This window comes from Taudactylus pleione, unplaced genomic scaffold (genome assembly GCF_031769625.1).
Source record: "Taudactylus pleione unplaced genomic scaffold, aTauple2 ptg000121l, whole genome shotgun sequence".
Lineage (NCBI taxonomy): Eukaryota > Metazoa > Chordata > Amphibia > Anura > Myobatrachidae > Taudactylus > Taudactylus pleione.
The window spans coordinates 8,660,307-8,673,869 of NW_028284523.1; the positions used below are offsets into that span (position 1 = coordinate 8,660,307).

At 44.7% G+C, this 13,563-nt stretch overlaps 1 protein-coding gene across 1 annotated transcript; it reads right to left on the bottom strand.

Moving 5' to 3' along the window:
• Positions 1-5,629: 5,629 nt before the first annotated feature.
• Positions 5,630-13,297, bottom strand: LOC148524156 (interferon alpha-13-like). The gene is made up of 6 exons (XM_088472198.1): positions 13,291-13,297; positions 9,655-9,797; positions 9,263-9,340; positions 7,271-7,423; positions 6,633-6,740; positions 5,630-5,755 (listed from the first exon to the last, which is right to left on the bottom strand). The coding sequence occupies exons 1-6, from the start codon at positions 13,295-13,297 to the stop codon at positions 5,630-5,632; spliced, it is 615 nt and encodes a 204-aa protein (XP_088328324.1).
• Positions 13,298-13,563: the final 266 nt, after the last annotated feature.

Below are 13,563 nucleotides of genomic sequence, written 5' to 3' on the forward strand. Positions count from 1 at the left end.
GTGATGAGTGGTGCCTGGCTTGCTCCAAACATAACACCTTGCATTCACACCAAAGAGCTCAATCTTTGTCTCATCAGACCAGAGGGTCCTTCAGGTGCATTTTGGCAAACTCCAGATGGGCTGCCATGTTCTTTTTACTAAGGAGTGGCTTCCGTCTGGCCACTCTAATATACAGGCCTGATTGGTGGATTGCTGCAGAGATGGTTGTCCTTCTGGAAGGTTTTCCCCTCTCCACAAAGGAATGCTATAGCTCTGACAGAGTGACCATCGGGTTCTTTGTCACCTCCCTAACTAGGGCCCTTCTCCCCCGATCGCTCAGTTTAGATGGCCGGCCAACTCTAGGATGAGTCCTGGTGGTTCCAAATGTCTTCCATTTATGGATGATGGAGGCCACTGTGTTCATTGGGACCTTCAAAGCAGCAGATATTTTTCTGTACCCTTCCCCAGATTTGTGCCTTGAGACAATCCTGTCTCAGAGGTCTATAGACAATTCCTTGGACTTCATGCTTGGCTTGTGCTCTGACATGCACTGTCAAGTGTGTGACCTTATATAGACAGGTGTATGCTTTTCAAAATCATGTCCAATCAACTGAATTTACCACAGGTGGACTCCAATTAAGCTGTAGGAACATCTTAAGGATGATCAGGAAACAGGATGCATCTGAGCTCAATTTTGAGCTTTATGGCAAAGGCTGTGAATACTTATGTACATGTGATTTTTTTGTGTTTTTTTTTTATTAAATTTGAAAAATCTCAAAAAAACTTTTTACACATTGTCATTATGTGTGTAGAATTTTGAGGACAAAATGAATTAATTCCATTTTGGAAGAAGGCTGTAACATAACAAAATGTGGAAAAAGTGAAGTGTTGTGAATACTTTCCGGATGCACTGTATATAATTTTCCTGCTTGCTGAACATCTTATAGAGTTCTAGCTCCAGCTAGAAATAGAGCAACAGGTTTTTTTCAGCATATGAAATATAGAGCCATATTTCCAAGCGCTATTTTCTATGTCATTTATCTAAAATGTGATTTTATGACTCCAGTATATGAAATACCGTATGGTGTCATATTTTCAAGTGGTAATTTCTACAGTATGTCTCTATGAAATCCCTATAGACACACACACCATCCTCACTGACTCTGATCCCCACATACTGTACACACTGTTCACATCCTCTAGATGAAATATGATTTTATTCTAAAAAGTTTTATTGTTATTAATATTATATTACTGATAATATATTATTGAATCATATAAATTTATTTTTTGAGCCAAAAACTCAAACCCTACAGTAACTGCTTGTCTGTTGTGATGTGCAGTGACTTTACCACTACGCCACAATACCGGCAGAAGGGAAGTACATAATCTGTCTTTTCAGGAACTGATGACAATTTCCTAGTGACAGTTTTTTTTGGTGCTAGTACAGTGTTTCAGTGGCTAGAGTGATTTAGCCGCAAATGCATATTGCACCTTTAAAAAAATAAATACTCCTCAACACCCCTCGTTTGTCCTCTATAAAAATCCAAAGCAGACGACTACTGTATTTTTGCTACATAGGTGGAACACTATAAAGTGCTACATTACGTTATACACTGGCCACCCAGTGGTGAAAGTATGAAATGCACCTTTGCTGCACCGCAGACAGCATGGCACAGCAACATATGAGAATTGATGTCATGCCAAATTGAGAGCCATGGCACAATTTTCAGAAAGGTGTTTGTGGACACATCTGTAATTAGCACCACATGTGTCAGCCACTAATTAATACACCTGTGCACCAACTAGGAGATCTGGAAAACATGCACTGTTAGGGGGGCACTGCTATAGACCATCTATAGGGTTAATTATTAATACTGTTTTCCAGTGCATATGGAGACCAATATGTACTGTACATCTATGTACAGGGCAGTTCTAGGCTCTTCTGCTGCTCCCCCAGACTCCCGTTTTGCTCCCATGCTCTGGGGTGGTGCCCACATGTGGAAGAAAAAACATTCAGCTCAGGCAGGATGGCCCTACTGCTGCATCTAATGGCTTACTGTGATCACTGGTCCTGTATATGGTGAAATTATGACATACACTACACTTTGTATGATGCATATTAACACTGGTTAAATGCTTATTATGTCCTGTTCGTGGATTGGCCACACTCACCTTTGGAAACCCCCTTCTAGAAATCCTGCATTTGCCACTGCATAGCCTCACACACTCTTATTGCCCCATAACCTCACACATGCTACCCCATAGCCTCTCACACACGCTGCCCCATAGTCTCTCACACACACTGCCCCATAGCCTCTTACACACAATGTCCCCATAGCCTCACATGCTCATGCTGCCCCATAACCTAAAACACACACAATGCCCCATACCTTCACACACACTACCCCCATAGCCTCTCACAAACAACCCCAATAGCTTCGCACACACTGCCCCCACACACGCACACTGTCCCCATAGCATCACACACACTACCCCATATACACACACACACATATTACCCCCATAATCTCACACACTACTTCTATAGTCCTACTAACACTCATCCCCAATAGCCTCACGCACCACACATACCATACCTCCCAACTGTCCCGCTTCCAGAGGGACAGTCCCGTTTTTCTGGTACTGTCCCGCTGTCCCGCCTGCGGGCCACAGTGTCCTGCAGTGGGGGGGAAGCTGGGGAGAGCACACCCGCTGCTCTGCCTAGCAGAGCAGCGGGTGTGCAAAAGGTGAACAGATGCCATGCGCATCGCACGGCATCTGTTCACTAGCGTAGGGAGAGCCTGGGGGGCTGCCCAGCATCTCGGAGAGTGCTGGGCACGCCACCTATAGTGACGAAAACGGGGGGAAGCCGTGAGGCTCCGCCCTGTTTTCAGTTGGCTCCGCCCCCTTTTCAGAAGTCACACCCCTTTTTCGGGCGCGCGCCCTGTCCCTCCTTCAGCTTTTGAAAAGTTGGGAGGTATGCACATACTGCCCCCATAGCCCCCACATGCACACACTAACCACATAGCCTCACACACACACTGCGCCCTGCACCGCTGTATTATGCAAATAAATCCTATTTATTTAAAAAGCAACATCTGGTTGCCTCTGGACTGCTCCCCTGACTATAGCACTGCGCCATGGGGTAAGCGGCTCTGTTGTGGCTGCTGTGTCATTGTGACAGAGTCCGTCTCTGGGGATGGAAGGGGAGCTGACGGACTACAAACCTGCCTGCTCCGAGTTCTGGGTTTGACTGCTCTGCACCATGTGACTAGGAGCTGAGGCAGTCAGGGAGCTGGGGCCGGGTCCAAACACACTGACAGTGTCAGTCTGGACTCCACAGTATCGGCTGCCAGCGCTCTCTGCAGAAATCTGAATCCAACCCTGGTGCAAGCGCCGTCCCCCCACCTTCCATCCTGGGAGGTCGCGCACATTGCACTGTCCAAATTACGGCCCTGGCTAGGGGAGCAGGGCTGCACTCTTCCAGGCTATGGCGCTCCCGGTGACAGCCCTGTCAGCTCATGCCTTGAGCTGCCCCTGGCTCTAACTGTTATTGTTTGCTAGAAGCAGGGAAGAACAGCTGACTGCATGGTAGTCTGTATTGCCGAGCATGCGCAATTGTGATAGAGTGTTAGGGGACTTGTAGCCTCCTTATTTCCGTGAGTGGTGGCAGTGCATAACTGTATGGCACAAAGGGTAGAGAGATGGATTATTTAGTATTACATTCAGCCAGGGTTGCCTACCCTCCCGATTTGGGCGGGAGCCTCCCGATAATCGGGTGCAGTTCCCGCCCCCCCGGAAAGGCAGGCAAGCCTCCCGGCAGCCGGCGATCCCCCCGACATCCCCCGCAACTTACTCTTAACCCCCGCTTTGAGGGCAGCCAGTGACACGATTCACGTCATTTTGACCCCGCCCCCTGCCTCACAATGCCTGTATTATCGGCATTGTGTGGTGGGGGCGGGGCCAAAATGACGCGATCGCGTTACCCCGCCCCCGTGACGCCTACAAACGGCAGGCACCCGTCCGGACACGCCCCTTTTTTCGGCCACACCCCCCGCTGCCCTGCCGATCTGGCTGCTCCCTCCCGGAAGGAGCAGCCAGAAAGTCGGCAACTATGCATTCAGCACTGCCCTTACTATATCAGAACGTGGGGATCTGCGTGATTACAGTCCTGTCGCTGGTGTACGGTGAATCTTATTACTGCCACTGACCACAGTCAGTGCAAACTCACAGATGCCTACCGTGGTCCCTGACATGCACCCTGAAATGTTTTTCTATCTGCCGTCCTTGCTGTTTTTTGTGCAATATGAAGTATGTCAGACGTCGTGTCCTTGTCATGTGATTGTCCGCTGTATGCAGTCAGTGTGTTGACAGTGACAATGAATGGGGGAGGGGCGCCGCCGGCCACAGTCCAGGACAGTAGTTTCAAGTCAGTGTAGCACGCTACACAGTAACAAACACACTCGTATAAGTGGCACTATTGGGGGCACTGTATAAGGGGATTTTTGGGGGGCACTGCATAGTGGAGACCACTATTGGGGCACTGTATAAGGGGTACCACTACTGGGGGCACAGTATAAGGGGCACTGCATAGGGGGTTCACTATTGGGGGCACTGTATAAGGGGGACCACTACTGGGGGCACTGCATAGGGGGGACCACTACTGGGGCAATGTATAAGTGGCACTATTGGAGGCACTGTATGAGGGGCACTACTGGGGGCATTGCATAGGGGGACCACTACTAGTGGCACTGTATATGGGGCACTACTGGGGGCACTGTATAAGGGGCACTGCATAAGGGGCACTGTATCAGTGGGCACTTCTGGGAGCACTGTATAAGGGTGCATTTCTGGGGGCACTATATATGGGGCACTACTACAGGGGACACTGCTCCTGGAGACATTGTATACGGGGCATTACTACAGTGACTATTGCAAGAGGAGCACTACTACAGTGGGCATTTTGTAAGAGGGGCATTACTACTAGGGGCAATAAGGTGCATATTGACTGGAAAGGAATGTTCCCAGAGTGACGAGAAACAGTGGTGTGTCATGTTGACACGCCCTTGTTTTCCAGTGACTATGCCCCTTGTGGCATGTGACCACACCCATTTTTCAGCGCACGCCTTTGGCACATGCACATACTTAGGGGGCGGGCTTCATTTTTTTATTTGCCCTGGGCTCCAAATACCCTAGTTATGCCACTGCCTCTGAGGACAGACAGGTATATTTTCCACAGTCAGCACTATGCCCACCTGCAAACAACAATACAAGTACTTCAGTTATTCTAAATCTTACGATCATTTGTTATCTTGAGAATAAAGAAAACTGTAAGCGCACGAGTGTAACTCATCTCTTTATTAAAGTTTTTTTTATAAAAAAATATATAGTATACATATATAGTATACATAATAAAATAAATAAATAAATAAACAAATAAATAAATAAATATATGATACTGTGTTTGGTAAGGACTTAACAACAACTCGCATAACATTAACAGATGAGACTCAATGTCTCCATTATGGCCCCCAGTTGTAGAGGTATCTATTGTAGCTTCAATGATAACACGTCCCATTGGTTCAGGCCCTTGAATTTCTGTTTTTGTGCTGCTGAACGGGATTAGTTGTGTGGTCAGGATGTTTCCTCATCTCTCGGGTCTCTGAGTCTCACTCTTCATGTCTGTGAATAGCCTGTCTGTCTCTCTGGACACATACTTCATGACTTTTTCCACTTCAGCACTAACAGAAGCCCAGGCGCAGGGACTGTGTTCCTGGAAGATAAGAAGGGAGAGGTGGTATTGGTATGCTGATTGAGAGCTCACATACATTCAGAAGCAGTTACTGTATGTCTGGATGCACATTCTACATTATGATATCTCATATAACCTGTATAAAATATGTACACGTTCTTTGTGTAGGAATGTTATGCACCCATGTGCCTATATGTTATTTGATGCAGAAGCAGCTGATATTATTACTGACTATGGGACGTTGTGCTTTCATTATTCCCACACTCTGGGGCTGATGCAGAGTGAGCACTACTACTGGTCACACAGCGATTGCACACATACAGTACATGTGATTGCAGGCCTGCATGCATCTGACACTAAGGACTTCTTACTACTGGGGAGGTGGAACAGGGAAGGTGCGTTCTAATGTCGGCCAAGCTCAGTAGGGGTGTGTTCATGCAAATGTGGATCATGCAGATTATGCACATATATGTTTTCTAGGAGGCCTGTCTCTTGCACCTACTAAAAAGCATGTGGATGGCATGTCACTAGGCACATATGCTGCAGATGTGGCGCTGCACCTCTTGTTTACCATGCTCTGTACCTGACCCTCTATCTGTACAAATTCCCATGCTCTGTACCTCATCTCTGAACCATTTTACCATTTCCCATGCACCGTATCCCCAGACCTTATCTGCACTTACTATCAGTGGCGCAGAGAGGAGGAGGAGAGTGGGTGGGGTGACACCTGGGTATGGCCCGCACCCCTCTTGTGATGTCTCTGACTCTATTTATCATACTCTGCATCTCACCACTATCTGCACCTACTGTATTTAACGTGCTGTGTACGTCACCCCTATCTTCAAATATTTAACCCACCCTCCTTTGTATAGGTAGAAATGACATGAACTCTACATACCTTTGTTTTTAAGTATTTATCCATGCTATGGAAATAGGCTGTGGATTTCATTGCACTGTTTGTCAACTTTGGCAGTTTGGTTTTTGATTGTGTCATCTGTCTGTAGACCTGATAAATACAGAACACAAACTCTATAACTTACAGTATAATACAATCAGACTGTAGGTTCCTTTGGCACCACTGTCAACTCGCTAATACTAATGTATTCAAAACTCTGCCGACATGTCCTACTCACTAATACTTTATTCATTACTCACACGGTACTAAAATACTTCATGCACAAACAAAATACGCTTTCTAAACAATATCGTCTTTGTGTCTCCTCTATCTTGTGAATAATTGAAGCTATAAATGGGACTCAACAGAGCAAAACTGAGATATATATGTATGAATACGGGTATTACTAATGTGGTGGTGGGTTGCACTGGACACGTCTAATGATTTTTCCACCTCTCAACACATTCTAGTGCATGGAAGGATCTCTCAAGAGAGGTATTGTATTTAATACCGAAATGCTATGCCCTGCTCAATAATACTCCATATTCAGTACTCACATACTCTGTCGTATCCATTAGTAATTTATTTTCAACTGGCAAATTTCCTTTATTACTGATCAGTACTCCATATGCAATACTCACACACTCTGTCCATGCTTGGGACATTGTGGACAGCAAGCTCCTCAGTTTGTCTGAGACATTTCCTTTTTTATTGTGATTTGTGGCCGGCATCATATTAGTAGTAAATAGCTTCTCAGTGTAACGGAGGATTATTCGTAATATTCCAGGTGACACCTGTGCCAATAACAATATTGTTAGTCATGCAGACAATGTATGTGCAGACAGTAATATGAATATGAATATTCAGATCCATTGGTTACAAGGTTGGTTTAAAACAGGGGTCTTCAAACTTGGCACTCCAGCTGCTGTGGAACTACACATCCCAGCATGCACTGCCACCTTTTTGATATAACAGCATGCTAAAACTATGTGCAGTGCATGCTGGGATGTGTAGTTCCACAGCATCTGGAGGGCCAAGTTTGAAGACCCCTGGTTTAAAATATTCGTGTTGCATGTCTTTGGCTCTCCACATACTGTACATTTGTAAGACCAAAGTATGAATTAGCAACTGTTCCCCACTGAGGTTTTATTCAAAGAAGAATAAGATAAGAAAATATCTGTTCTGTGTGTATCTATCTATACAAACAATGCTGCGTGAGAGCTTCTTGTAATTGTTTTCAGGTTTGGGTTGTGGAGATCAGAAGTATGATGGACCTAGAACTAGGGGCATTGAGAGCCATGGTGGGCCTGGGGCAGGGGTGTGGCCTAATTGTGAGGCGTGGCTATAATAAAAAAAAGAAATATATAATTTATTTGCGCTGGGGAGGGGACTGTCCTAAGCCCCTCAGCACGGCGCAAAGCCAGGGGGGCGCATGATCAGTGTGATTGCTCCCTTCCACAGGCATAGAAAACTGCTGCGGCTGTTTAGCAGCCGCGAGCAGCCTCCCACTGCGGCCCAGCACACAGCAGCATGTGCTGGGCTGCTGTGAAATAAGAGGGAGGGGGAGAGGTGGTGCCAGGCCCCTCCAGCAAGCCTGGGCCCAGGTATTTAGTACCCGCGTCCCCCTCCTCTTGGCGCCCCTGCCTAGAACAGACTTAGTTAGGGGTTGAAATAACATTAGATTTTAGGTTAAAGTTTGGGAAATTCTGGAATCACTTTGGTTTAATATGTTTACATGAAGAGGAGTATTTCACTTTAGTATAAGAAGTCTCTTGTCTTGAGGGGACACCTGTGGCTGACATAGAAGATCCATTCTAAGGAATGCTAATTATGGCTCTGTTCTATGTCGGCTTCCTGTTTTGGTGGCATCCTATTATGGTGGTTTCCTGTTATGGTGGCTTCCTATTATGCTAGCTTTCTGTTAAGGTGACTTCGTATTATGGTGGTATTATGGTGGCTTCCTATTATTGTGACTTTCTGTTAAAATATCTTCTTATTATGGTGGCTTTCTGTTATGGTGGTTTCTTATTATGGTAGCTTTCTGTTAAGGTGGCTTCCTATTATGGTGGCTTCCTGTTATTGTGGCTTTCTGTTATGATAGCTTCTTATTATGGTATCTTTCTGTTAAGGTGGCTTCCTATTATGGTGGCTTCCTGTTATGGTGGCTTAATATTATGATGCTTTTCTGTTATGGTGGCTTCCTGTAATGTTGGCTTTCTGTTATGGTGGCTTCCTGTAATGTTGGCTTTCTGTTATGGTGGCTTCCTATTATGGTAGCTTTCTCTTATGGGGATTCCTGTTATGATGACTGCCTATTATGGTGGCTTCCTATTATGGTAGCTATCTGTTATGATGTCTTCCTATTATGGTGGCTTCCTGTTATGATGGCTTCCTATTATGGTAGCTTTCTCTTATGGGGCTTCCTGTTATGATGGCTTCCTATTATGGTGGCTTCCTCTTATGATGGCTTCCTATTATGGTAGCTCTCTTTTATGGTACATTTCTATAATGGTGGCTTTCTTTTATGGTGACCCCTTTGGCCAGTTTAGCTAAAAACCATTAATAAATGAACCTGTTCACAGTACATCTTACAGTTAATAGTAAATGATTATTTGGAATGTAACATAAATTACCTTTATTGCCTTGTCCATGGACTCTGGAAAGTTAAATGTTGCATTTTCCTTCAGACACTCAAGGTATGGAGTCTCATTCTGCGAAGCAAAACACGTGAAGTAAGGTATATATATTAAAAGTGCAGCAGATAGCGGCACTCAGAAGAGTTAGAAAAAAATACACAAGATGTCTTAGGTGGTCAATGTTTCAATGTTTACACAATTGTGATAGAAATATCTGACTTTATAAATATGTATACACTGAGTTGAATCCCAATAATGGGATATTTAGAAGGAAGATACATATATAATATAGGGAGTTTTCAGTACTCCTTGCAGAACATGTATAGTATTTGACTGGTCCCTAAATTTCTCATCATCCAGGACATGCCCAATTGTCACAAAGAACTCACCATTTTTTCCAGAAGTCTGAGTGCATCTTTGTTCATTTGTGGCAGATTCCTGTAACACTCATATGATGACTCTCCTGATTTGAATAATATGAAAAGCAGGACGCTCCCCAGAAATGTCTCCAACATTCTGATCGCTGATACTCCTGTAAAGAGAGGACAGTCTTATAGTGAGAACCCTGGTTGCTGACACTCTTGTAAAGAGAGGACAGTCTTATAGTAGGGACCCTGATCTCTGACACTCCTGTAAAGAGAGGACAGTCTTATAGTGAGGACCCTGATTGCTGACACTCCTGTAAAGAGAGGACCATCTTATAGCAGGGACCCTGATCTCTGACACTCCTGTAAAGAGAGGACAGTCTAATGGTGGGTACACACTGGGCGATATTACTGAGAGACTGCACGATTACGACATCGTAATCGTGCAATCGCTCAGTGATCGTGCACAAATCGTGCACTTTTATGTCGGAAACGACCAGCGATGCGCACTCCCGCTGGTCGTTTCCGACATTGTCCATCGCCTGAACATGCAGCACAACCTGACGACCTCGTCAGGTTGCTGCATGTCAGGGAATGGGGGAAGAGAGCCCGGCGCTGAACGATATCGTTAATGATATCGTTCAGCGGCTGTGCTCAATATCATGAACGACATTGAGCACAGCCTGCCGGGGACACACTACACGATATCGCTCAGGGAGCATATCGTGTAGTGTGTACCCACCATTATAGTGAGGATCCTAATTGCTGACACTCCTGTAAAGAGAGGACAGTCTTATAGTAGGGGCCCTGACTGCTGACACTCCTGGAGAGAGGGGACAGTCTTATAGTAGGGACCCTGATCTCTGACACTCCTGTAAAGAGAGGACAGTCTTATAGTGAGGACCCTAATTGCTGACACTCCTGTAAAGAGAGGACAGTCTTATAGTAGGGGCCCTGACTGCTGACACTCCTGGAGAGAGGGGACAGTCTTATAGTAGGGACCCTGATCGCTGATACTCCTGTAAAGAGGGGACAGTCTTATAGTAGGGACCCTGATCGCTGACACTTCAGAAAAGAGAGGACAGTCTTATAGTCGCTGACACTCCTGTAAAGAGAGGACAGTCTTTTAGTAGGGACCCTGATCACTGACACTCCTGTAAAGAGGGGACAGTCTTATAGTAGGGACCCTGATCGCTGACACTTCAGAAAAGAGAGGACAGTCTTATAGTCGCTGACACTCCTGTAAAGAGAGGAGAGTCTTTTAGTAGGGACCCTGATCGCTGACACTTCTGGAAATAGGAGTCAGTCTTATAGTGAGGATCCTGATCGCTGACACTCCTGGAAATAGGAGTCAGTCTTATAGTAGGGACCCTGATCACTGACACTCCTGGAAAGAAGGGACAGTCTTTTAGTAGGGACCCTGATCGCTGCCACTCCTGGAGAGAAGGGACAGTCTTATAGTAGGGACCCTGATCACTTACACTCCTGGAAATAGGAGTCAGTCTTATAGTGAGGACCCTGATCGCTGACACTCCTGGAAATAGGAGTCAGTCTTATAGTAGGGACCCTGATCGTGACACTTCTGTAAAGAGAGGACAGTCTTATAGTAGGGACCCTGATCGCTGACACTCCTGGAGAGAAGGGACAGTCTTATAGTAGGGACCCTGATCGCTGACACTCCTGAAGAGAGGGGACAGTCTTATAGTAGGGACCCTGATCGTTGACACTCCTGGAGAGAAGGGACAGTCTTATAGTAGGGACCCTGATCACTGACACTCCTGAAGAGAGCGGACAGTCTTAAAGTAGGGACCCTGATCACTGACACTCCTGTAAAGATAGGACAGTCTTATAGTAGGGACCCTGATCACTGACACTCCTGTAAAGATAGGACAGTCTTATAATAGGGACCCGGATCGCTGACATTTCTGGAGAGAGGAGGCAGTCTTATAATAGGGACCTTGATCTCTGACAGTCTTGGAGAGAGAGTACAGTCTTATGATGAGGACCTTGATCACTGACAGTCCGTTGAGAGAGTGGATAGTCTTATATTAAAATACCTGAATGTCAAGTGATTCTAAATATAAAGAAATATGTTGAGGTGTTTTAGATCAGAGAGGATTGTGCTGTTTCCTCTTCCTTTGCTGTCAGGACAGTAAAATAAATGCAATATACACACTGCTATCCCTATTCTGAAGAAACTATGCCCCATAATGCTGGAGAGAATGGACAGTCTGAGATACTTCTGACAAATCTCTATACACAAATTATTATAAATCACAAACACAGCAAAGCTCAGTAACACACAATAATACACAATACTGCACAGGAAGGCACCATTACATTAATTCTGTTGAGTATACTGTAAGAATCAAATTGACACCTGTTATTTATTTATTTTTTTAAGAACTAGTTGGAAGGAATAACTGCGCTGTGTCTACTATTGAAATACAAAAATATTAGATCTCTGTAACATCTATTGGTGCATACACACGGTCAGATTTGTTGTCAGATATGAATGATAACGATTTTAAAAATCATTCAATTGTTCATATCTGAAAGAAAATCTGACATGTTGGCCTGGAACGATGAACGATGCGCATTCCCCAGGGGCGTTTCTGGAGAGGAGGGGGCCCGTGTGCAGTCTCCGACACAGGCCCCCTCCTCAGTGCTAGCAGCACACTGAGCTGTGCGCGGCCAGCGCCGAAGTTATAGACCCTGGGCACTAGGGTGTGCCCAGAGTCTATAGTGTATGCACAGGTCACCGGGAAAATGGCCGAGGCGGCCATTTTCCCTGTACTGCGCATGCGCATTCGACGGGAAAATGGCCACCGCGGCCATTTTCCAGTCGTTTACAGCACCGGACCCCCGCACTGATGTGGGACTTCAGAGAGGTAAGTAATATTATGGGTACAGGGTGTGCAGTGCGGGGCCCCCTGGACCCAGGGGCCCGTGTTCCCCACACCCTGCACCCATAATAGATACGCCCCTGGCGTTCCCGCAAGTCAGATAACAATATCTGATATTGTCTGCCTTTGCAGTCAGATTTTGACGATTTCATTCATTTTAATACTGTCTGAAATCATTCAATCGTTCATCTGACAGATCTGACCGTATATATGCACCATAACAGTTGTGACTACTGTGGTTGAAAAATCTGTTTGCAGAAGTGAGTTTATGAAACAGGAATATGCATGTAGTGTTGGTAGTCACGGTCACCTAATATATAATTGTACATACTGCATATGGATCACCTGAGAAGGGGAGTGCATTGTGAATTTGACAAACAGTTAAATAATTTAATGTAACAATATTACTTATAACTTACATAAAAATCGAATTAAGCTACTTTTATAACTTAAATTGTACTTCCAAATTAACTGTCAGTAAATTAGTTATATTTTTGTAAATAAAGAAGCCGAAATTTTTTTGAAATAATTATTATTTTTCTTTTTTTTTTTTTAATCCATATATGGCAAATGTCTTCAAATATTCACAAAAATATGACTAGAAATTTACTAGACTTTGCAGTACAGTATATGGTTGTGAAATATTAAGTATCTGTAAAGCACAATTAAAAATAATTAATTCAGATCATTTAAGTCTTACAGTTATAACTTTGCATTTGAATATATAAAAATGAGTGTGAAATCGGTGACGTACCTGCCATGGTGTCTTCTTTCTGAAGAGCAAGTTTGGGTTTGCATCCATTGTTAAGTTTATATATATTAAAAATATTATGACATCATGAAAATCCATCTTCTTTGAGTTTCCTTATGTGCTCACTGTCGGGGTTCCCAGGCAGTTTCACTTTCTGTTTCAGATCACTGCTGCTGGTGTTTGCCTCATACACAATACAGTGTGGAATGTGGATATACAATATCCTCAATCATCAGCACCACAGTCTACAGTGTAAAATATACAGAATTAATTCTG

What these genes read in the sequence shown, in the direction of transcription:
- LOC148524156 (XM_088472198.1), bottom strand. An exon ending in TCAGACTTCTGGAAAAAATG is followed by an intron (nt 9,341 to 9,654) that starts GTGAGTTCTTTG and finishes TTTGCTTCGCAG; the next exon opens with AATGAGACTCCATACCTTGA. An exon ending in CCATGGACAAGGCAATAAAG is followed by an intron (nt 7,424 to 9,262) that starts GTAATTTATGTT and finishes TTATTGGCACAG; the next exon opens with GTGTCACCTGGAATATTACG.